This window comes from Phascolarctos cinereus, unplaced genomic scaffold (genome assembly GCF_003287225.1).
Source record: "Phascolarctos cinereus isolate Bilbo 61053 unplaced genomic scaffold, phaCin_HiC Scaffold_4;HRSCAF=312, whole genome shotgun sequence".
Classification (NCBI taxonomy): Eukaryota; Metazoa; Chordata; class Mammalia; order Diprotodontia; family Phascolarctidae; genus Phascolarctos; species Phascolarctos cinereus.
Window position 1 is genome coordinate 86,288,126 of NW_027555847.1, and position 24,271 is coordinate 86,312,396.

At 50.2% G+C, this 24,271-nt stretch overlaps 1 protein-coding gene across 2 annotated transcripts in view; it reads right to left on the reverse strand.

Moving 5' to 3' along the window:
* GNAI2 (G protein subunit alpha i2) overlaps positions 1–24,271 on the reverse strand; it is a 102,103-nt gene that overhangs the window by 15,448 nt on the left and 62,384 nt on the right. For both annotated transcript variants that reach the window (XM_020999001.2, XM_078152362.1), the window contains exons 2-4: positions 16,342–16,384; positions 14,192–14,333; positions 12,557–12,717 (exon numbers count right to left, since the gene is read on the reverse strand). In XM_020999001.2, coding sequence (XP_020854660.1) covers positions 12,557–12,717; positions 14,192–14,333; positions 16,342–16,384 — 346 coding nt within the window. The remainder of the gene's footprint in view (positions 1–12,556; positions 12,718–14,191; positions 14,334–16,341; positions 16,385–24,271) is intronic.

Consider the following 24,271-nt stretch of genomic DNA (forward strand, 5'->3'; position numbering starts at 1 on the left):
TCCTCTGCTCTGAAGTTTACAAACTGTCCTTGTTTGTAAAGACAAGGTTCAGACAGAAAATGACTTACGTTGGGTTAACACAGCTAGTCAGTGATAGCATCAGGTCTCCCACCCAGGCCCAGTGATTCCAAACCTGGAGCATTTTTCATTACCCAACTGAACGTCTCAGCCTATTTGTCCTTCTGGGAAGCCTCTGTGACAACTGAATATCCCAGGCCACCTTTTGCCTCTTTTGGAAATGTGGAGTCTGAGGGGTATGGATAGAGAGGCAGGAGTGCTCAGCAGCAGTGTGATATGAAGACAGAAAGAAGCAGCCTTCCTCAGAACTACAGGCACAGGGTATTGTGAGTGCCATGAACGGCTGTTTGTGTGTGTGTGTGTGTGTGTACTGCTCTATTATGCGGGTGATCAACCACCTAAATATGAAGGTAGGCCAGTACACGTCCCACCCCTAGTCCCTGAAGGAAAAAAGAGGCATCAGAGCATGGACAAAGGAAGAAGTCTTGGAAAGGGAAGAGATTGGTTCAAATCCTGACTCTTGTATTTACTGTGTGACCCTGGCAATCCATTTCCTCTCTCTAGGTCTCAGTTTTCTCATCTGTAAAATGGGGATCACCAGGCTCCAAGTTGTGAGAAAGAGTGTTCCAGAAAAGTGAACTATTACGAAGGCAAAGATAGAATTATATCTGGCCTTCACAAAGACTTCCTCCAGGGAAGAGGAAGTCCCTCCCTGGTCTTTGCTAGGGGGCACAGAATGCTAGGATGGCTGAATAGAGTAGGTGGGAGGAGACCTCAGTCACCCTCTCTAAGTAAAGTAGAAAGAACATTGGGTTTGGAGTCAGAGGACCTGGATTCACGTCCACCCTGTGCTGATTTAACAGTGACCCTTTGCCAGTCACTGAGTTTCTCTAAAGAGGTGGGACTGAATGTCCGCTAAGGTACATCCCTTACTGCTCTAACCCGCTATGACTCTCCTCTGGCCTGTGGGCCTAACCTGGCACAGCTGCTTGGAATCTGAGGAATGACCTTCATGCCCTTTAGATCTCTAGAGAATACAGAAGGGCAGAATGTGCCTACAGCCCCTGCAGGCTGGGCCCCCCTTCCACTGCTGGGCCTTGGCCAGCCCAGCTCAAGGCTTCTGTTGCCAAGGGGAGGAGGGGCTGGAGCATGACAGAACCCCAGCCTAGGGACTATTTGTGTTGGGCCCACCCACACTGTCCTGAGCCCCAAATTATGACCTGAGGATTTAATGACAAAGCTAAGCTTGGCCTGGCTCGATGGTGATGTGCATAGGCTTTAAGATAAATGTAGGAGGGAGTTCAGTGGCCTCCCTCCCGGTGCTTCACAGAGAAAGGCAGGAAGGGGGGTGGGGGCAAGTTTCTCCCCCTTGTACTCTCCTGCTAACTCACATCCCTTCTCTCCTTGCTTCTCTTGTCCTGTCCCTTCTTCTCCTCTCCTTGGGAGCCAAAGCAGAGGTTCTCTAAAGTTCCTTCCACCCCCTGAAAGCTTATGACAGGAGCCCCACATCCAAGTCCATCAGCTCTCCACCTCTGCCCTCAGCAATGGCTCATTAGCTCAGCTTTCTCACTGGAATTTGACGGATGGGGAGAGGGGGGGAATGACTTTAGGCAACGGATGCTACAGCCTTGGCTGAGAGCTGTGTTAGGGGTGGGCTAGGGGGGCTGGAGGTAGGGAGAAAGGTGTGCCCAGAAACCCGAAGCTTGGTTGTCACCCCCGCCTCCCATGACAAAGACAGGAATGTTACTCATGCTAGAGGCCAGGCCTAGAGGAAAAGGAAAAGGTTGTTCAGAACTTCTGCTGCAACCAGGACAGGGGATATGGAGCCAAGGAGGAGGGCCCATGGGGCTGACGCCAGTACTTAGGACAGATGGGAAGACAGAACAAGCAAAGACTGGGCCTCAGCCTCTTCTTAGCATCAGCATGAGAAAGAAGGGTGGCAGGATGGAGTTGTCAAATCCAGGAGCCCAGGGCTCAGGATTAGCTAAAATTTTTGGGTTTATAAAGCTAAAATTTTTGGGTTTATAAAGTAGCTTCCTTCTGCACAAGCCATGGGAGGTGAGTGGTCCCAAATGGTATTGGCCCTAATTTATGGATGAGCAGAGGCTTCAGAGCTAAAAGGAGCCTTAGGGGTCAGCCAGCTGTATCAGTTACGACACCGAGGCCTAGAAAGATTAAGTGACTCGAATAAGAAAGCAGCAGGATCGGAATTCAAACTCGGGTCTTCTGACCCCAAGACACAGATTTTGGTGAACCTTGCACCTCAAGGCATCCCTTTCCCCCCTGAGCTAGCCCAGGAGGTCCTCTGATGTGGAGGAAGAGAGGTCCCACCATCTTCAGTAAGTTCCCTAGCTATGATCAACAGCCTTCTGTCAGGGCTAGGTCATCACCACCTCCCATCATGCTTACTGACCGTTGCAGCTGGTTCTCCAGATTCTAAGTCATCACAATGAGAGGATTTAAAACAGAAAGGGATCTTAAAGGCCACTTAGTCTAATTATCTCATTCTTGGAAGGGGAAACTGAGGCTTTCAGTTTTCTCTTGGGCTTGGAATATGTTCTTTTTTGTGCCTCCTGGTCAATAATGAGGGAAGAAGAGGGAAGAGCCAGCTGTGTGGTTTGGGTTCAGGGTCTCCGAGTAGGCCCCTCTCCCAAGCCCCCACGATCCCTTTCCTGGGGACAAAGTCTTCCATGTGACCATCACAATGGGCCTTCCTAGGCCAAGGGTGACCGGGACCACACACTCACATTGAGGGCTACTTCCCAGTTCATACGAGCCTCATTCCTCACTCATCCTCTGTCCTCTTCCTCTAAGGAGGTTCCCCGCAAACAGCACCTCTGCAAATCAGAGGATCATGGCTTTACAACCATAGCGATCATCCAGCTAGATCTTCTCATTTTAGATGATGAAATGGAAAGGCAAACTGAGGGATGCAGGTGGCACAGGAGATAAAGAAGACCGAAATTTAGTTCCTGCCTCAGTCACAAACTAGCTTTGGGACTCTGGGCGAGTCACACAATCTCTCTGTGCTTCATTCGCTCTCCTCATCGGTAAATGGGGATAATAATGACACCCACCTCACCAGGCTGTTGTGATAATCAAATGAGACTATTTGTAAAGCGCTTTGCAGACCTCAAAGTACAATATAAATGCCAGCCATTATCATTATTGTTATTAATAATAAAATAACAATAAAGTGACTTGTTCAAAGTCACCTAGGTCACAAGCAGAAGAACCAAGACCGAAACCTAGACCTCTGGCCTACAAGTTCTTTCTACACACAACACTCTCTCCCCAGCCCCTCTGTTGACTGCAAACAGTCCTCACGGTTGCCCAGTCAGGGGGCACTGACCTCTGAAAGGCCTGCTCAGAGCCAAGAATGCCTTGTGCTAGAGACAAGGCCTTGGAAAAACTCTCCCCCTCCCTTCACAATGATACTGATTTCTTGACCATGGAGTGGAAGGGCCAGAGCAGACCACAAACTTCTCCACCTCAATAAGATGTCAAGGCACAATGATGTTCCACACAGGGAAGCTTAGGCCCATGAGGCAGTGGCTGGGGGCTGAGGGGGTCAGGAATTCCCATGCAGAGACAGCCGGCCGTGGCAGGGAGCTGTTTCCTGAAGCAGCCACTAGCAGGGAGAGTCCGAATTCCACCATTGGCCCAAACTGCTTTTAGTCATATCTGTGCTAACCATCTGGGGATCTCAGCATTCCCAGCAGTACAGCCTTGGGACCACACCCTTCCCAAACTCTCCTCAGTTCCATCCACCGTCATAGTGCCTTAACAGCTCCGTTCACCCTGAGGTGGCCATCCACTGCCTGCTCCCACGTTCAAGCCTGCTATACAGACTGCTGAGAATGATAGGAGACCAACTCTGCACGTAGCTGGTGTGACAATGGGCAAGGCCCTTGCCCCTCGAGGACTTCAGCCTCCTCCCCTGTAAAATGGTGGCAGAGAAGGTTAAAGCGAATGCTCCATGGGCCCTTCCTTGTACTGAGTGTGTTCCAGGACTGCAGGATGAGGGGGTGGGGCCCTCCACAGGCCAGAAAGCTCAGCAGAGCAGCTGGGCACAGGACTGAAAGTCTCAGAGCCCACTCTGACTTCTGACTTACTGGCAATGGCCCCTGGGTAGGACCCAGGGGCAAATTATTTCACTTCTCTGGGCCACAGCTTTCTCATTGTAAAATGAGGGGACTGGACTAGATTAGGGGTTTTTAACCTATAGTCTATGAACCTTTTTTTCCTTTAATATTCTGATAACTATATTTCAGTATAATAAAATGTAATTCTATGCACTTATAAAAACATGATTCTGAGAAGGGTCCATAGGTTTTCTCAGACTTCCCAAGGGGCCCTTGACACAAAAACGGTTAAGATGTCTTGCACTAAACAGTGACTATGGCCTACAATCTCTATCCCTAGGTCAAGTATAATGGCCTCAAGGTTGAATTCCTAGTTCAGAAGGGAGCAGGAGGAGGGGTCTCTTAGTGGAACAAGGAGAAGAGGATACATTTTTCACATGAAAGATGCAGAAATCTTGAAAGATCCCAATTCCCACTCAAGTTGGAAGTGGCCCTTCAGCCTGGGAGCACTGCTGCTCCCTTCCCCCCCTCAGCTTTGGGTTCACTTCAGAGCAGTGATGAGGAACAGAGCCACCCTCCTGTCTCCTCTGCTATTTATCTGCTGGTCCTTACTCTCTGACCACTTCCTGTCCTTCCATCCAAGGAGGAAGGGGTGGGGTAGTGGGGGGAGCTGGAGGACCAGCCTAAGCCGAACCTCCTCCCAGCATGGGCTTCTCTCTGCCCCTGCCATCTCTCCTGGGGCCCTGCCTCTGGGGTGATGCCACCCAGCCCACGCGGGTGACCTGAGGACTTGCTTCCACTATCTGCCAGGACTACTTGGCTCTAAAGCGGGAGTAGGATAAAAAACAGACTTTCAAATACAGCCACTGACCCAAGGGAGGCCAGGTCCATTCACAAACACAGCTGAGAAGCCACCCCTTCAAGACTCCACCACAGAGGAAGCCTGGGTTGGGCCAGCTGCCTGGAACTCTAACTGGAAATAGGGCAATGCTGCACAGAGGGACACCTCCTTTGAGCAGAGAGCAGGACAGGGCCCAACACACAGCACAGGACCCTCCAGACAAACTGCATGGAAGAGGAAACTGAGTCACTTGCCCTATGCTCATCACACAGAGAGTTCATGTGGCTTAACTGGGAAGAGTAGTAGCTGCAGAGTGAGAAAATTTGGCTAGGCTCAAATCCTAGTCCCGACATTTCAGGCTCCTAAATTAATACAGTACCTCCTTTTCTCTCCCTTTCCAAGCTCCTTCTGTTGGGAAATGAGAACTAGGCAGCATTCATCTTCATGATCTATCTCTCACAGGTGGAGATGCAGGGACATTGAGAAGGCTCAAAGATATCAGGGAAATGGCCAGGGTCACACAGCATGCCAGTGATGACCTGCTTCAGATCTAACTAGTCCATATTTGGTGCCCCTTGTAAAAGGGACTTTGGGAGGGGGCTGGCTCCTGGTGTATGAAGGGTCTGCTTGGGGAGGTCGCCAGCAGGTGAGATTTTCAGGAAGGTCTGGCTCACTGGAGCTCAAGAAGAGAGGAGCTGGACTAGAGGGTCCTCTTAGAGCAGGGCTTCTTAAACTGCAGGCCATGAACTGCTGTTTTGCTTTGTTTTTAATATCTTGCTAACTGTTTCAACACGATTGCTTTCCTTTGTCATTCTATTTATCTTAAGCATTTAAAATGGATTCTGAGAAGGGGTCACTAGGCTTCCCCAGACCATGCAAGGGGTTCATGACACAAAAGAAGTTGAAAAGTACAGCCACCTGAAGGCATTGTACCCTTCAGATCCCAGTTCCATTCAGAAAGAATGGAAACTAGGACTCCCTTCAGCATTTTGCTCTAGGGTGGAGAGACGGTGACTGGGGAGAAGAAAGGGCTTCTCCCTACACAGAAACAGGTCAATTATTAATCTTTTGTGAAGGAAAAAAAGCACAAGAGAATTCTCAAGAGCTTGGTCTGAGGCAGAAGGGTGCAGTGGAAAGAGTTCTGCAGCTGGAGTTGGAGGCCCCAGGTTCAAATCTCCCCTCTTTGGACCTCCTCTGTAATTGGTTCTGAATCCATGACCCTGTGACCCTGAGGCCCAGTACACTGGCATGGCTGCGGGCTGCTCCTTCTAAGCCGGCCTGCACAGGCTGCCCCCAGTGCTACCATACTGTGTTAGAGCATCCTTCTGCTCAGCATCCTGCAGCGGAAGACGTGCATTCCGGCCCTAATCTCGCCACTAACTGCACCTGACCAAATCCTAGCCCTGCTCTCTTGGGCCTCAGTAACCTAAGTGGAGGAGGTGGTCTCCAAGCCCCATTTCAGCTTGGATACTTAATGACTCTGCGCCTCCCCACAGCCTAGAAGGCAAGCTCATTTCAAGTCAACAAACTTTTTCCAAGCGCCCCCTAAGACTCCATGCTAGGCACTAGGTTAAGCCCAAATAAGTTAATCTGACATTCAAAGCTCTCCAAGTTCTGGGCTCCAGGTCAGCCTGGTGTGGACATAATCTTCCCAGCAGTAAGCAGGGGATGACTCTTGTGTCTTGTCCATTTTCCATCCAGATGCTCCATCCAGGTAAGAGCTAGAATTTCCAAACCACTGGCTGTGGCTGGACTCCTCAGCTCCCAAAGACAAGGATGGGGGTAAGAAGAAGTCGGCCTGGGGCCAAAGCCAGGGGCTAAGGGGAGGTCTCCAGGCCTGAGAGATGGGCCAACACTCCCCAGATTCTTAATGCCCACCTCCCGTTAGGCCCCATCCTGAGGGTTCCCAGGGATTCTGACCATCCCCCTCCCCAGCAGGGGGGAGTGTTCGTTTGCTGATTACAATGTGTCTACAAAGTAATCTCAGTTCCTTGGGGATGACTGTTTGTTTAACACTGGGTCCAAGCAGCCCAAAAGGTTAGGGTGGGGGGTACGCTTGGCAGGGGGCCCGGCCAGGCTGGGAAGGGCCAATAGACTCTCCTCCAGACCAGGAAGCTAAGCAGCCCCCATTCCAAACGCCGGGAACGGGTGACAGTGTGAGCATTTGATGCTGCAGCAAGGTGCTTCGAGGAGACCTGGCCCAGCGATCAGGTGCTTGGGGTCTAGTTCCTGACTCAGTGTAGGCAACTCTCTTCCTCCTCCTGGGCCCCAGTGACTTCCTTTGCAAAAGGAAGGGATCTGCACGAGGGTCCCTTCCAACTCTGACTGTCCCCACGATCAGCTGCGCTGGGGAGAACAGCATGGTAGAAAGTGCTGGGCAGAGTTAGGGGAGCTGCGTTCAGATCTTCAAAACGGGGATATTTCCACCTGTATCTCAGGGTGGCTGTAAGGAAGGGCTTTGGCCAACCTTAACCACTGGAGAAATGGAATCCTTATTGATGCCACAACATAAGCTCCCTGAGGGCAGGGGTCACATGTTATTAAGATTTTACTCCCCTTCTCAGTACAGGCCTACCTTCACCCACAGCAGGGACCCAATACATGCTTGCTGAACAGCAGTTTGGCAAAGTCAAACATTTCGCTAGTGGAAGGGGCCTTCAGTGAGGGAGAGGGTGGGGTGTGGGCCTGAAGGATCTGCACACAAGTGCCTGGGCTCCCTCCTTCTAGGAGGTCTAAGAAAGCCTTCTGACCTTTACTGGGAGGGCAAGAAATCAGACTTCTCAGATCAGCAGGCAGACGGAGAAAGGCTAGCTCCGTGAGGGATTCAGTTACTCACTCCGACCCTGAAATCCAAACATCATCAACAGCCTGAAGAGACCCTAAACCCTGCAAGGAGCAGCTCCCAACCTAAAGGCCAGGAGATCATGTGACCACTAGAAATACATGCCTCCAGGAAGATCCAAAAAAGATTAGTGAGCAGGGTCATGACTCCAAGATCTATACTCATAGGTCAAAGAAAAAAGAAAAGGTGCAAAATTATTCATAGCAGCTCTTTTTGCAGTGACAAAGAATTGGAAACTGAGGGGATGTCCATTAATTAGGGAATGGCTAAACAAGTTATAGTATATGAATGTGATAGAACACTATTGTGCTATAAGAAATAATGAAGGAGGTAGTTTCACAGAAACCTGGAAAGACTTGTATAACTGATACAGTGTGAAATAAGCAGAACCAGAAGAATAATTTCTATAGTAACAATAATATTGTAAAGATAATCAACTCAACAATAATATTGTAAAGATAATCAACTCTAACCAACACAATGACTGTTATTCCAGAGGAACACCGACCCACCCTTTCCCCCCGCCTGCTCCCTCTTTCCCCCCTTGGTAAAGAGACTTGAAAATGCAGATTGAAATTTTTTTTGGGAAGCGGGAGACAATGTGGGAATTTTTGGGGGGGGGTGGGGGAACTTAACTATACTTGTTTATAACAAGGGATTGTTTTTCTTCTTTTCAGGGGCTGGGAGAGAAGTGGAAAAATATAATCTGAAAAAATACAATACAACAATTTTCTCTAAATGTCCAATCACCACATCATGATCACTATCAGTGTTATAGAAATATTAGCGCCTGAAAGAATACAATAATAGCACTCTGGTTCATTTTCCCTCTAATTTGCCCAATTCCATATTAAAAAAAAATTACGGATCCATCGACATTAATTAGCTTTTAATAGTGAACCTCAGAAATCACCATTGTAATGATTAATATTTATGACAATAATGGACAATTTCAGAATAAGGAATCACTTATAAGGAAAATCATATAACATCTAAGTCATCGTTTCCCAACTAGCGTCCTGAAGATATTACTCATATGTCCTGGCAAACATTTCCCCCCACAATTCAGTTCCTGCTTTTCCTCTATAGACTGCCCAATGCTGCCCTGACTACCTTTTCTTTTGTTAACCCTCACCCTCCTTTCAACATCCTCTTTGCCTAACTGGAACTCAGCAATGGAAGGAGCACTAGACTTGAAACCTAAGCCTTCTAACTCCCAGTCCTAGCTTCAGTATCTCCTAGGTGTATGAACCTTGCAAGTCATATAACCTCTTTTTTCTTCGTATGCACCTGTTTTTTTTATATGTAAAATAATCATAATATTTATACTACTTGTATACTTAACAGGACCCTTGGCGGAAAGCACTTTGTATACCTTAAAATTCAATAGTAATGCAAGTTATCATTTTTCTTACTATTTTCAGAGAATTGTATCAAATAAGGTAAATCTATAGCATAAAGTATTTCCCTTCCTCTGCACTGTCCCAATTACTTTGCCATAGTTGCTGATTTCATACACAGGAGTTCTTTTCTCTTCCTTTTCTCAACATCACTGCAATATGACATAGTTTTTTTCAAAAGACTAGTGGATTCGTGTCCTTTTTGACTCTTCATACACCCTCACATCAAATCAACTGTAACAAAGGAAATGTGATTTTAAAAAATTAAAAGAATAATATGCACTAAGCTCTATAGCACCTTGGACAAACGTCACTGGATTCCTATTTACTCATCTAAAAAATAAGCAGAATACTTACGCTACCTACATGATGGGTCTAGCATAAATGTCAAATGAAATACATAAAGCACCACTACTGTACATGAACGTCAGAGATTAGGAAGGCAGCATGATGTAACGGAAAGACTAGAAAAGTAAGAGTCAGGAGTCAGGTTCCAGGAAGGGCCCTGGCAGGGAAGTGATCTGATCCAACACAGGAGGGGCAGGGGAGACTCCCTCCCACAAATCTGGGCTGCCCGTCATTCTAGATTCTATCCCCATTCCTGTGGGGCCCTAAGAATTTCCAATTAAAATGCAAATATGTGTGGAAGGGTTTAAACCCTGTTAACTAATTCTTTAGCTGATGGACAGGCCAAGAGCTAAAGCTGATAGGACAGAGGAAGAACAGAGGGGGGCAGACCAGGGAGGCCAGATCAGGAGGAGCATGTGGCATTTCCTGGGTGCCCTGGCCTACGTGACTCTCTCTCAGGGCTTCAATCTCCTTATCTGTCAAACGAGAGGGTTGGATGAGATAGAGCAGGGTTTCTTAACCTGGGATTTATGAACTTGTCCTTTCAAAAATGTTAAGAATTGTAGAATTGGTTTCCTTTGTGATGCCGAGCACTTTATCTTATGCGTGTGAAGGCATTCTGGCAGGGGTCCTTGATGCCAAAAAGGTGAGGCACCTTGGCCCAGAGGACCTAGAGGGTCTGGGTCAGAATCCCATTAGTTAGAGCAGGGGCCAGAAAGAGAGCTTCTTGGGGGCGTGAAGGCAACTTTGCCAGGGCCTGCTGGCAGGACAGGAAGGGGTTTCATTTTGGGGCAGCCCAAGTAGTTTTGTCTGTCCAAGCTTTATGTCAGTTTCTGGAGGGCACTGAGCATATGTCTAAGAGGGGCAGGCCTAGCTTTCCATTTATTTGTATGCCCGGAAGCTGGGGGCATCACAGTGCACAGACCACTGGACCTGGAGTCAGGAAGAACCAAGTTCAAATTCGGCCTCAGACATTTAGAAGCTCTGTGACCCTGGGCAAGTCACTACACTACTGCCTCAGTTTCCTGTACTGTAAAGTGGGGTTAATATTAGCACTTGTGTCACAGGGTGGTTGTGAGGCTCAAATGAGATATTTGTAAAATGCTTAGCACAGTGCCAGGCACACAGCAGGTGCTTAATAAATGCTTGTTTCCTCCTTTCTCACGGTAGCGACTGGACTTCTACCTAGTGGTTAAGAGAGAAGCACCATCCCCTCCCTGCTCCCATGCTGGCCTCTTATCCACCCTTCAGGAGGCTGGCCCTGAGCTCTCAGGCCCCTCTCCCCCAGCGCCAGGCTGGCAGCCAGCTTTGGCAAGGTCCATTTTGTACAATCTATACTTCCCCAGAATTTGAGAGGTCAAGCCCCCCCCCCCAAAAAAACCGTGGGGTTTGTCTCTCTGTCTCCAGTCCCCCTGATCTGCCCAAGTCAGGCCCTCCATCAAAAGCCAAATAGCTGCGTGTGTACAGCAGGCCTTGAGTTTGGGACTTGCTTCTGAGTTCCGCCGAGCGTGTCCAGGGAGCTGCTGGGTGAGTTCCCAGAGGGAGCAGGAGCCCAACTAGAGCCACTGAATGAGCAAGCACATGTCTTGCCTCTTGGCAGGGAGGTCAGGCCCAGGGGGCTTCCCAGTGAAGGACAGGGCACAGACCAGAGCCTGAAACCCATCTCCAGCACCGGGATTCAAATCCAAGCCCACTTCCACAGTGTGAGCCTCAGTTTCCTCAGCTCTGCATTTATTTGGAAAATGAGGACAACAGTGGGGAAAGGCCCAGCCTGGCTTCTGTAGTGGTTTGAAGAAAAATGCTCCATAAACCCTGAAATACCCTGCTTCCCCCAGCCTCACATTTCTGGCTCTCCTCATATCACAGCAGGCTGCGTGTGGTCTCACAGCTCTCAGGGACTTAAGACTGTGCTTTTAAGAAACTCCCTCGGCCCCCTGATCAAATGGGACAACACTTGAAAAAAGTGCTCAGCACAGTGTTGGGCACACTGTAGGTGCTAAATAAATGCTTATTCCCTTCCTGTATTAGGCCCTCTCCAGAAGGGAGGTGGGAGTTTCTCATTCATCTTCTCAGGCTTCATTTGGACTACTGAAAACCAGGTGTCTGGCCTCCCAGACCAACACTAGGGCTCTAAAAATTACCCGAGAGATGAGCCCTTCTTTGGCTGGGCTGGAGGGGTCACAGGGCTATGTGTTGAGGGCTAGGAGGCTGGGGTCTACCCCTGACTTTATGGGGGATCTTGGACTGATAATTTCCTTAATACACTGTCCCAGGCCTCCAAATGGAAGGGATCGCTACCTCCTCTAAGGGCTGTGTTATGGATTTGGGGTCAGAATAGACCTAGGTTCAGGTCCCCCCTCTGACATGTCCCAGCTGTGTGACCTAGGGCAAGTCACTTCACTTGTCTTGGTGGGAGCTTCTTAATCCGTAAATATGGATCCAAGGACCTAAACAAGGTGCCTTCGCAGCGTTGTCATGGGGAAGGTGCTCAGGAAACTGAACTGAGACGGAAATGGGATTCTACATTGTCACCAGTCTTTGAAATCTCAGAGCCTCATCTGTCTCTTTTTTACAGTACTGACATCTGGCCCCACAGGATAGTTTTCTGTGTCTGTCTTATCCCTTCACTAGATTTTGTTTGGTTCATGAGCTCAGTTAGGGGTCTTTAGCCCCCGGTCTCTCATACTGTGTGGTTCATGACCCTCCATGCAGCAGAACCCCAGGAAATGTGAATGACTGAGGGGAGATATAGGGGAGTTGGCCTACCTAGGCCCTCCTTCCTGTCACATACCTTTCCTTCTAGGGATGAGAGGGTCTGTGCATGTACATGTGTGTGCATATGTGTGTGCATGTGCATGCATGTACACGCGTGTGTGGGGGGGTATGAGCCCTGGATATTCCTTCTCCACCCCACCCACCAGGCCTGAGGTGCAATCTGGGGCAGGTTTACAGGTGATCCCAAGAGTCTTGCAGGGGCCAACCCCCAGGCCTGTCCCTCCCCAGGAGCCTGCGAGGTACTCACTAGGCAGCTGAATCATTAAGCTGGTACTCCCGGGAGCGGCCAAAGCAGGCCTGCACACCATCGTCTGACCACAGCCTCCGGATCACACTGGCCAGGTCGTCCGGCATGATTCCCTGCTCTTCTGCAGTACAGGACAGGGCAAACAGCTGGCGGGCATCATCCTGGGGGCATCACAGAGCACCAGGGTCAGGGAAGTTTCCTTCTGGCAGGGCCAGGGGGCACCAGGGCCCCATCTCAGATCTTTCCTCTGTCTGTCAGTGGAGAGCTGGAAGACTCGAGCAGGGACTTATTGAAAAACAAGAGCTTGGAGCCAGAACCCAGTGGTGACTTCCCTTCTATGCCCCCCAGTTTCCCTGTCTATAAAAATGGAGCTTAGAACATAGGTACTTGCCCACCTCACAAGGGTGAGAGGCACCATGTCAATGGGAGCTGTTTTTATTATTCATGCCACACTGCTAGTGACCTGGGAGGTGACTTTGACAAAGTCCCTTGATTTCTCTGGACCTCAGTTTCTCTGTTTGTACAGCAAGGGACTTAGAATCACAGAGTTTCCAAGTCGGTAGGGAACTCTGGTCATTCAGTTCAATCTCTATTTGAAGTTCCTCCAGGAGCTCACCCAGCAGTGAATCTGCTTGGAAACTCCCAGGGATGAGATGCTCCCTGGCCATGGTGATGGCCTCCATCTGTGGTCGGCCAGCTCTCCTCATCAGGGATTCCCTTTTCCTGCTGAATCAGAATCTGCCTTCTCCCCCATCCCCACCCACAGCTCCACGTTCTGCCCTCTGGGGCCGAGCAGGAGTCGTCTTGCCTTTCTTCCACATACATGACAGCCCTTCAAATACCTGCAAACAGCTAGCTAGCACTGCCCCACCCCCCACCCACCCAGTCTATGTTTCTCCAGGCTAAACATCCCTAGTTACTCCCACAGAATCTCAGATTTCGCTATCTTATCCTCAAGAGGAGAGGCAGCATGGTGTCATGGCTGGGAGGGAGCTGGCCTGGTGCCAGGAAGACCCGGGTTCCAGACTGAGCCTTTGCACACACTCACTGTAGGACCCTGGCCCAAGTCACTTCCCAAGCTCTCAGTGTCTCGGGCAACTCTCTGAGCCTACGGAGCATGGGAGGCAGGGAGAGCTCTGGACAGTGGTGATATCATAGGCCCCATCCCTATCCCAGCCCAGCCACAAAGAGCATCAAATACTGACATCCAGCCACCGGCATCTCTGGCCTCCCCCGACTGAGGCATGGTGAGCCCATTCTCCGTGAAGGGCCTCATACGTGTTGGGCATGTCAGAGAGGCCTCTTGTTCAGGTGCTCATTGCAGCCAGTGCCCTCGCGGGTGCCTTCCAGCACTGATACTGTCATCTAACCCCCTGGCTGGAATCAGAAAGTGTTGAATTTTGGGGCCCAGCATCCTGTGCTTTGAGTGCCTCTCAGTTCTGATGTTCTAGGTTCTGAAGTCCCTTCCAACTCAAGACATTCCATGTTCTATGGTCCCACCTAATTCAGGCATTCTGTTTTAAGTACGGTCTCAGTTCTGCCAGGCTATTTTCTAAGGGCTTTCCCAGCTCTGAAATCCTGGTTTAGCTGGCTGGCACCCAGCCCTGGGGGAGAAGACAGGACAGCAAGACGTACCGCTCTAGAAGGATCTCCAAAGTCAATCTGCAGGTTGCCCATAGCTTTGATAATGGCCATGATGGACTGGATGGTGTTGCTGTAGACCACAGCCTTGTACTGCCGGCACTCCTCCTCTGAGTAACCGTCCTCGTGAATGATCCTGCAGGGGGAGGGAAAAACTCAGATTCCAGCCCTCTTTGCTGGACGTGCCCTCACCCAATCCTGACCCACACATCCTTGTGCTGGGACAGCTGCTGCTCTCACTGGCCTGCTCTGGGGGTTCTAGGCCCACTGCAGAAGGAGGTCCAGCTGCTTCCTTGCTAGGGCAGCTCACTCTCGGGGCTGTCACTGATGGCCACTAGGCCAGGGCAGATGTCAAACCATACAAATAATGACTAGAGAGAATACAACAAGAGTGGCTATTTCCATAGTACTTTAAGGCCTACAAAATACTTCTGTAGATATTATTCCACCTGAGCATCACAGCCACCTGGTCAGTTAGGTCCTGCAGGTGCTGTTACCTCCAGTTAACAAGACACAGGGAAGAAAAAGAGGAAACTGGCCTCAGGCCTCAGTTTCCTGATAGAAGTGCAGGACACCCACAAATCTCAAGGTAAAATGAGCACAGAGGGAGCTGCCCTTGGCCCTTGCATCCCTGGGTCAGGCTATGATTCCCCATGGCCTCTCCAAGTGCTCTGCTGGAGACATCAGGCCCCCAAGATTACAAGTGAGGTGGAGGGCAGAGAAGGGGTGAAGCTGGCAATAAAGACATAATGGCTGCTGGGCAGCCACCAGCCCTGAGCTCCTGCCCAGTCTTTCTCTGAAATCTTCTCTGACGGGCATTGTAGAATTTCTCCTTAAAGGACCCCTTAGGCTCAAATGCCAGCTCTATTACTTACTAACTCTATAACTTTGGGCAAGTTATGCCCCCCTGGGCCTCAGTTTCTTCAACTGTAAAATGAGGGGATTAGACTAGACTAGTTCTCCTAGGTCTGCATTTTATGAGCCTGCTACTGCTCAGTGAAGGATCTGGGTAGAAGGCACAATCCCTTTGGGTTGGGGATAAAGAAAAGGGACAGACAGATAGGCACCCCTCTTCTAGGGGTCCACCCTTCTGTCCCTGCTGCATGTTGTGGCTGTTACTCCCGGGACTTGGGCCCTAGGAGCAACTGGTAGGGTCAGATCAGGCCCCAGGGAGCTCCTAGGGTGGTCCCAACAAAGGACTTGTATGAAGTCGTGATGCTCTCCAAAGAGCCTTTGCCAGGCTGTCAGGAAGTGTGGGCTCTGGCCCTCGCTCTAATAAAAGCTGGCTGTGTGACCCTGGACAAGTCACTGCCCCACATTGGGTCTCAGCTTCCTCCTATCCCTTCCAGAGCTAAGGCCTGAGACCTCCATAGATTTTAGGGGTGGAACATGAGGAAATCTTGAGAAGATATTTCTATAAGGGCAAGTTCCAGTCCAGGAATCCCAGACTGAGGGACAGACCAGAAGGCCTACATTTAAGCGTTGCTCCTCGGGATCAGAGATCTTAGCTCTAAGTGGCCAGATACTAAGCCTAGAATGTTGGATGTGGAAGGAATGGCCCAGGGGACATAGCATGGCAGGCCAAGGGAAGAGACTTTAGAATAGACTGTCTCAGTCACAGGGGATCATTTCATCCAAATCTCTTATTTTATCTAATCACTTATCCAACAAGCATTCATTTTACACAAGGGGAAACTGAGGTCCATGGGGATATAACTTGCAGGAGTTAGGACCAAAACCCACGTAGCCTGTCTCTAGTCCATAGCTCGGTCCACTCCTGGCTAAACCGGGGATGGATCTGCAAGCTCACGATCTGAGCAGTTCCGGGCTGCTATGGGGGTGGGCCTGGCCTGGTCACTTTGGAAGACTGTTCCTTCCCCTGCTACACGTAGAGGGAAGGCTGCTTCTCTTGGGTCATGGGAGGCAAAGGAGGCCTGGGGCCGATGGCTGGGTTCCAACATGGAGCTGCCATGTCATCCACCTCATTCTTACCTCCCATACACACAGTCCATGTTTGCATATCCCCCTGTGCTCCCCCCACAGCTCTCCAGACACATATATTCCCCTCTGCACATCCAAGTGCCCCCACTAACCAGTATACATGTGCCACCTCATCCTTTAGTCAACCAAGAACCATCACTTACTTCATTTGTTTTACAATTGTGCTCTTCCCGGACTCTCCAGCACCTGGAAAAAAAGGAGGAGAGGCTGGTGATTGGGCAGAGCCAGGCCTACTGCCACTTGGGATCCAGGGGGGTGAAGGCAGGCTTCTCTGACATGACACAGAAAGAGGGACCAGCCAGCGCTGGCACAGCTACAAGGGATATGCTTGGAGGGGGCTTTTCCAAGGAGATTTTCTCCCTTACCAAGGCCTCTGGGGTAAAAGCAAGTGTCCCTAGATTTGCTTGCCCAAGTATGCTACTGACCCACCCTTGGCCCATGCCCCCAGCCTTCTTCTCCCTTTCATGACCCCTGGCTCAGCACAGGGACAGCCCTTTGGAAATGACCAGGTGTGCTGATGGAAATGGGACTTGTTACTATCATCATTCTGTGCTTTAGGATCCAAGAGCGTGGTCTTCCCTGGAAGACGCCTCCCAGGGAGTGGGCATGGGAAGGCCATGACGGTCATGTTCTCCCAAGCCTGAAGCAGTCTGGGACGGGTTTGGCCACGGGCCGTCTCTTGTTCCCAGAACACTTTTGCTAAGTGTAGTGAGAATCATCTCCAGGGAGCTGGCCCATCACATAACCACAAGAAGGGCTGCAACCTGCATTAGTGGAGGGGCCACCCACATTGGGTAAAAGTACAGCAACTAGATGTCTTAAAGTATACTCTACCTAAACTGGAACACTCAGCACTCCCTTAACACATCTCACGCTTTCCTTAAAAAGAAAAAAAAATTCCCCTTATGATGACAAACTTGCCAAAAACCAACACATTTACCTCTGTGAAGAACAGAGAAGCACAACGTACATACCCTGAATCTCCACGGCCTCCAGACTGCTTTGTCGCCCTGTGCTTTCAACATCGTTTCTTCCTTCCATCTGATTTACCCTCCCACCAAAGCTCTCCTTGCTCAATCTTTCTTGCCCTTCGAGGCCCGACCTTGATGCCTCCTCCAGAAAACCTTCCCTGAACATCCCCCAGCCCAGAGGGCTGCTACTAGTGCCCCGTAACTGCCCTGGGTCTTCTGGGCCACCCTGCACTTGAGCCACAGGAATTAGAGCTGGCAGGGACCTTGGAGATAATGTAGTCCAATCCCTTCAACTTTTATGGGGCAGGAAAGAGAAATGCAGAGAGGTGGAAGGAGACCTGCCCCAGTTCTGGTAGGTAGTGGGAAGCAGGAGAGGGATGTGATGCTCTTTCCACCAGGTCAGACTGTCTCTTTTAGGCTCCTCACCTCCCCTGTCTAGACTGCTTTCCTGATCCTCATCACATTTTGCTTTGTATTACAATTATGCATGTCCATGCCTCAATTTCTTCATCTGTAAAATGGGTTCTAAAGGTCCACTGCAGCATTCGATCTATGCTTCTATGCCAGAGCCTCTTCTCAGCCCAGTGTCCTGCACACGGCAGGTCTTGGTGAAGGTACAGACAAGGTGAGATCAGAGGCACCCAGTGAAGCTTGGCTGGGACAATGACCCAGGGATGCACGTCTACAGCACCCAGGGGATGCATCCCACTCCCTCAGCAGGGGCCCACGCCCAGACCTGGAGTTCTCTGGGCCCAGCTCTGCCCCCTGACTTCCCTGAGCACAATGGCAGGAACTTGGAGCTGAGGTGTGGCCGGGCTTGCCTGGCTTCCGGCCCCATTTCCCCTAGTCACAGAGGGTGGGGACAGACTTGCAGGCCTCTGAGGCTCCCTGGGAGGATGGCCCCATCCGTGGTCCTTTCCCCAGTCTCTCAGCTCCCTTCCAGGAGACCCTGTTTCCCCAGCCTGGGGCTCACTCCACCAGTCAGCAGGCAGAGCATCCCCAGCTTGGCTGTTACCCTTCCTGGGTGGCCTTGGACGAGCCTCCCCTTCCTTTGTACTGAAAACTGGAACAACAGAGGCAACTCCCTCCCACCCTCCCCAGGACCTCCAGAGAGCTCTGAGCTTCCCAGACCCACAGGAGGAACTCTTGTGTTCCTGTTATCCCGAGGACTGGTGCAGTGGGAGAGCCTGGCCTGGTGGCCAGGAAAACGAAGCTTGTGGGTGTGTGACCAGCCACACGTCACTCCACTTGCCAGGACAGGGAGGAAGGGAACAATCCTAGGATCCGATATATGGGGCTATGGAATGGATCTCAGGGTCATCTAGTCTGACCCCTCTATTTTGCAGACAGGCCAATTAAGCCCCAGAGAAGCCAACTGACTTCCCTAAGGGTCACATAAGGAATGAAGTCAGGATTTGAACCCAGATCCTCTGATCCCAAATGCAGGGCTCTTTCAGTTTACTGATTTTAAATATTAGGGCCCGGGGTAGTATGAATTTCATACGCACAAGATGAGTCCTTTCCAGAAGCCTGACATTCTACGACAGGGGCTTCATGACCTGAGGTACATGATGTTGGCACTTTGATTCTTTGTGATCCTCTGGACTTTATTTTATACATCTAAAACATAATTCTTACAAGGGGGCAGCCTCTCTTCTGTGCTATGGGGTCACTCCCAGCTTGAACAACCTGCGTTGTTCATTCCCCAGCGTCCAATGCCCTGCCTAGCTAGGGAAGGCATCTGTGGGACTCAGGGCCCATCTGCGGCCTTGGGCCGCCCCTACCCTCTCTCTGAGCTCCAGCAAAGAGGCTTGGTTTCCTGTGGGTCTCAGGCCTGCGGGGAATTCAAGCTCCCATACAGTAAACATAATAATGACTCATTTCTCTAGCACAACATTTTCCTCACATTCCTGGGAGGTAGGCTTTACAAGGAAAATTCTATAGATGAGGAAACTAAGGCAGCAACATGTTAAGTGACTTGTAGCTGGACCTCCAGATTTCGGGTCTTGGTTCTCTCCACTACAATGTACACTTTCTAACCAGGTCCGGCAGAAGACCAGGTCTGGCCCTATGGCTACTTCCAGCTTCTGCCCATCTCAAGGCTTTGAAGGAGACTGGCTTCTCCCATCTGCTACCACAGAGAAGGCTCTCTGAGCCCCTGGCCAGGCAGAAGGTGGAGTGGTCATTCTATTCATGTGGGTGCCCAGACCCTTTTGTGGGGGCAGGTAGTGGGCAAAGCTCGGAGATCATTCCACATTTCAGGCCTTCTGCCCACCATCCCTTCCCTATTTCTAACCAGCATGGAGACCATCAGAGACTTTGCTCTCTGAGCCGGAAGAGCCCCTGGAGCCAGAGGACTCCCTTGCTGCATCCCCTGCATGTCAAACATCTTCTCCTCAGGCCTGGTGCAATTACAGAGCAGTCTTTCCAAAGGCTGATAGTGGGGAGCCACGGTGCCCCCTGGGATCTGCCACGAGCACAGAGCACAGAAAAGAGATCAAATAGGCATCTCCCATTCCATGCACGCCAGGCTGTGCAGCTAGTAGGACAGGGCAACATGAGTTGATCTTCTTGATTCTGAGCAAAATTACCTAGTTCTGGAATTGAGAGACCTTGCCCCTCCTCTGGGACCTGCCTATTCCCACTTCTCACAGGAAGTCAGCAGCCCAACGGACCGATAATTCTGATTTACTTATACTCCTAACAAGTTTTATAACAACACTGTCTACACAATAGGTAATTAGCACAAGTATGGTTATCCCTATTTTACAGACAGGGAAGCTGAGACTCAGATAGACTAAATGACTTGAACATCGTCACACAGGTACGAAGTGGAGAGCTGACATTTAAACTTAGGTCTTCAGATTTCAAATCCTGTTTTCCCACTACAGTACGTGCACTTCTCTTTGATGGCCTCAAACAAAATCTGAGCAAGCTGGGCCCCTGAGTGGGGTTGGCAGCCTAGCCCTGGCCATGCTAGAGATCTGGGCTCAGGCATGAGTGGCCCTGTGGGCAGTAGTGAGCCTGCATACCCCTGCCAGGTGCAGTGGGGGCTGGGAACTGAAGGGGATAAGGCTCCTGAGGGAGAGCCTCTAGCCTGTTTATAAACAGTCAAACTCAGGCCATCCTCAGCAACCAGAGCCTCACTCATGAATGATGCAGTAAAATGCTTGTAAAACATGGGCAAACAAAATGCTTGCTAAGTGCTGAGGCCCCTCCCTCCCAACTAGCCAGGGTCTTCTGGTTTCCCATCTAACCTAGTAGGAAGATTGGGGAGAGGGGAGAGCCACGAGCCTCCTGTCATTTCCTCCTTTTCTGTTCCTTTTTCAGAAACTCCAAATCCGTTCCTGGGCATTGGTAATCCCAATTAATCCCAAGAAGTGGCCAACTGGGGGCTTGGAGGAAGTAAGCCCAGGAGTGGATAGTGTGGAAGATGCACTAAATCTGGAGCCCAGAGACCCGCTTTGAATCCTGCTTCTGTTGCTTATGACCGGGGGACTGTGGGCACGGGCTTCTCCCCTCTGCTTCAGTTTCCTGATTGGTATTATGAGGTGACTATGGTGAGTGAGCTCTGCAATCCTTCCAATGCCAAATTCTAAAGATTCTGTGGCTCCCCCAGGGTGGAGGGCAGGGACAGCTGCGGTAAGACAAGAAACCAGAGCTTTTCACAAGTGGCACTGCCTAGATAATTGTAAATTGAAGCAGTGATGGGGTGGGGTGGAGGACTGAAGAAGTCCAGTGGACAGAGATGGAACTGGGGAGCATTCAGACCGTGTCATTTAGGGCTCGAAGAGATCTTTTGGATCATCTAGTATAAACCCCTCACTTAACCAATGAGTAAACTGAGGCCCAGGGAATAAGTGACAGGTGGGAGGTAGTAGAGCCAGGATTTGAACCCAGGTGCCTCTCAAGCCCTCTACCTCACTGCTTTTCCCTTTACATTGGGCTTCCCCTTTATTCCAGGAACAGAAGTCTTGCCTCTTGTAACCTGACAGAATACTCTCTGTGGAGCCTGGTGGGCTCTGGGATGGGGGTGGGAGGCCTAGTGTGACTCTGGTGCCATGACTGCTGCTGTCACCCCCAACCACCTCTTGCCCACCTTGCAGCCTGACCATTATAAGTCTTTCCAAAGGCTGGCCAGAGAGGAGTGAACAAGTCTAAGCCTGACTTCAGTGATTATCACTGAGAAAAAGCCATCCCTAAGGAGGAGATTCAGGCCTGGCCCAGAGCTTCACGACTCTCGAGGCACTGACCACGAGCTGCCTGACACTCGATGGCCTCAGCGCCTCTAGAACCTGCCTTCTGTCCAAAGAGGCTCTTCAGAAGTGACCACTGGGGATGCAAGAGGCTGGAGCTGAGCTCAGGAAGTACTGGCTTATCACATCTCAATGACTTCTCAAAGGGAGTTAAGGATTTAATAATGACCAGAATTCCCAGCCATGTACAGCCCTCCAGACATTTAGAAGTGCTCTCCTTCTGCCCAAGTCCCCTTGATTCTTATCTCCAGAGTAATGTACAAAAAGGTGGGAGTAGCCTGTCCCCAGGACTATTGTAATAGACACGAAATGGCTTCCATTTTCTGCTTCACAGAGATGTACAAGTGAGCTTTCCAACTCACAGGTCCAACCATGACCTTGCTTGCCTCCCTGCCTTGGCTCACACCTCCCCTCTCCTCTCCCTAGTTGTTGAAATCCATTCTTTCCTTCAGTTCAGATATCACCTCCTCCACAAAAGCTTTCCCCCCAGGAGGGAGAGTGATCATTCCCCTCTTCAAATTTCTCCTGCTGCCTACTAGGTGCCAGGCACCATGCTAAGTGTTTTACAAATATTGTCTCATTTGATCCTCCTAACAGCCCTGGGAGGTAGGAGCTATTATTAACCCCATTTAATAGAGAATAGATGAGGAAACTGAGGCAACAGAGGTTAAGTGATTTGCTCACACAGCTAGTAAATGTCAGAGGCTGGATCTGAACTCAGGTCTTCCTGACCTGCACCAGTTAGAGCACCTAGCATTCTATCTACTTTGCCCACGCTGCCTTTACCTTGCCTCTGTGATACCATTTCTTGTATCACACTTGTGGGTGGATCCCTTTCTGTTAAACTCCTAGAGGACAGAGACTATGTTATTTTTCATCACCTCCAGAGCTGAACAAAGGGTCCTTAGTAGGTGCTTAATAAATGTTTATTGACTTGAAGGCCATTCTGTTGCTCAAAAACCTTCTGTGGCTCCCTGTTGCCCAACTAATGAAACAAATTTCTTAGCCTAGCATTCAAGGCCTTCCAACAATCTGGCTGCTAACAACCTTATTTCATACTCTTGACTTTCATAGCCCACTCTGGTTTACCACTCTAGTCCTGCCCTGCATATGTGTGCAGGTTGCTCTCTTGGGGCTCAGAAAGTATTTCGCCATCTCTGCCAGCTGAGAGTCTTCCCCGAGGGCCCATGCAGCAGCCACACACTTCCACGAATGTGAGAGGAAACACACTGGATTTGGGGTCCAAAGACTGGATGATTAGCTTTGCTAATTACTATCTGTGTGACCTTGGACTAGTCACTGAACCAGGCCTAGGCTTCCTCCACTGGGAGGGCTGGATTGGTGACCTATGATCTTCTCCCACTCACTCAGTGAAAGTGAGCCTCTGATGTTCTCACAGCTGGCTTTGTCTGGGGCTAGCTTAGCAGCTTCTGCTTGGGCGTTCCAGGCCAGAGGTGATTCCATTTCTCCAGCACTGAGCCTAGGGCCCTAAACATAGCTGCAATCTAATGAATATCTGCTAAACTGCAAGGTGCCCCAGGCTTCTCTTTCTCCCACAAGCTTTGGGCCATGCAAGGAGGGTGGGGAGGGGAGGGTTACTAGTGCAGGGCACAGTAGCTGTCTGGATATAAAGCAGCTTACCCCTTAAAGTCAAATACCACCCAGAAATCTTGCCCTGGGTTCTAAGGAGAGAATCCCTTACACTAGGACTGCCCTCAACCCCATTCACCTGAGATAACTGCCTTCACCCCAACCTCACAGACAGAACTCCCTTCAATCCAACCTCACTTCAACCCATCCTTGACAGAGACAACGCCTTTCAATCCGTCAATTTAACCACGCTTTGCTTCTCCTTCAATTTTATCCTAGAAGCACAATAAACCCACACTGTCACCCAAACACCCAGTCAGCCACCCAGCTGCCTCCCTCCTTACAGAAACTGGGAAATGAAGTCCCCAGGTTGACCTCCCAGGTTGGCTTACTCCAGCCCCAGGCCCAATGACCTAGCCAAGGTACACAGTACTTTCTGCCCCACCCTTCCTGTCCTTTTCCTGCCCTGCCTGTAGGTCCAAGCAGCAGGGATCCTGCCCCAGGTCATACAGAGTCTCAGGAAACAGCTATCCCAGCCTCCAGCTGGAATACTGAACAACAGACCCACAGGACAGTGAAGTCCTGAATTGGCATCTTTAGCACATACATTTAAATGGATGCCTTGGGTTTTCACATCTAATTCATTCCTGAATAGATCCTCCACTCCCACCCCCCAGTTAGTGGCAAAACTGGGAGCCTCCTGGGTCCTGACTCCTAGTCCGGTGATCTGTTCATCCTCCAGGCATGTCACAGACATAGTAAATAGAGTGCCATGTATAAGAAATAGTACGCTGGCCAGTTTTCCAGGATGACAGAGCTAACAGGTGCCAGAGCTGGGATTCAAGTCTAGGTCCTGACTCCAAATCCAGTTCTCTTTTCATGACATCACAAAGGAGGAGACTGCTCACCTGAGGTTAAATGAGTTCCCCAATATCATACAACCAGTCCTCAACAGAGATATGATTAAAGCCTGGCTACAGAGACTCTACTGCACCACTGTAACAGATGGGAAAGTGCTTCATAAACTGAAAAAATGCCTGCAGATGATAGGGACAGCTTACTGATGAGCAAGCTGCTGTCGGTGAAGTGCTTTGTGAACCTCAATGGTCCTTGCTGTCTCATCTGACCCTCTTTACCAGCTCCCCAAGGGAACTAGGGACAGTCTCTGCTCCCCCAGGCCTGTGGCAAAAAGCATACTGGTGATAATCAGGCTTAATGAATCTCTCCCAAGTGGCTACCATCACATGTAGCCTAAG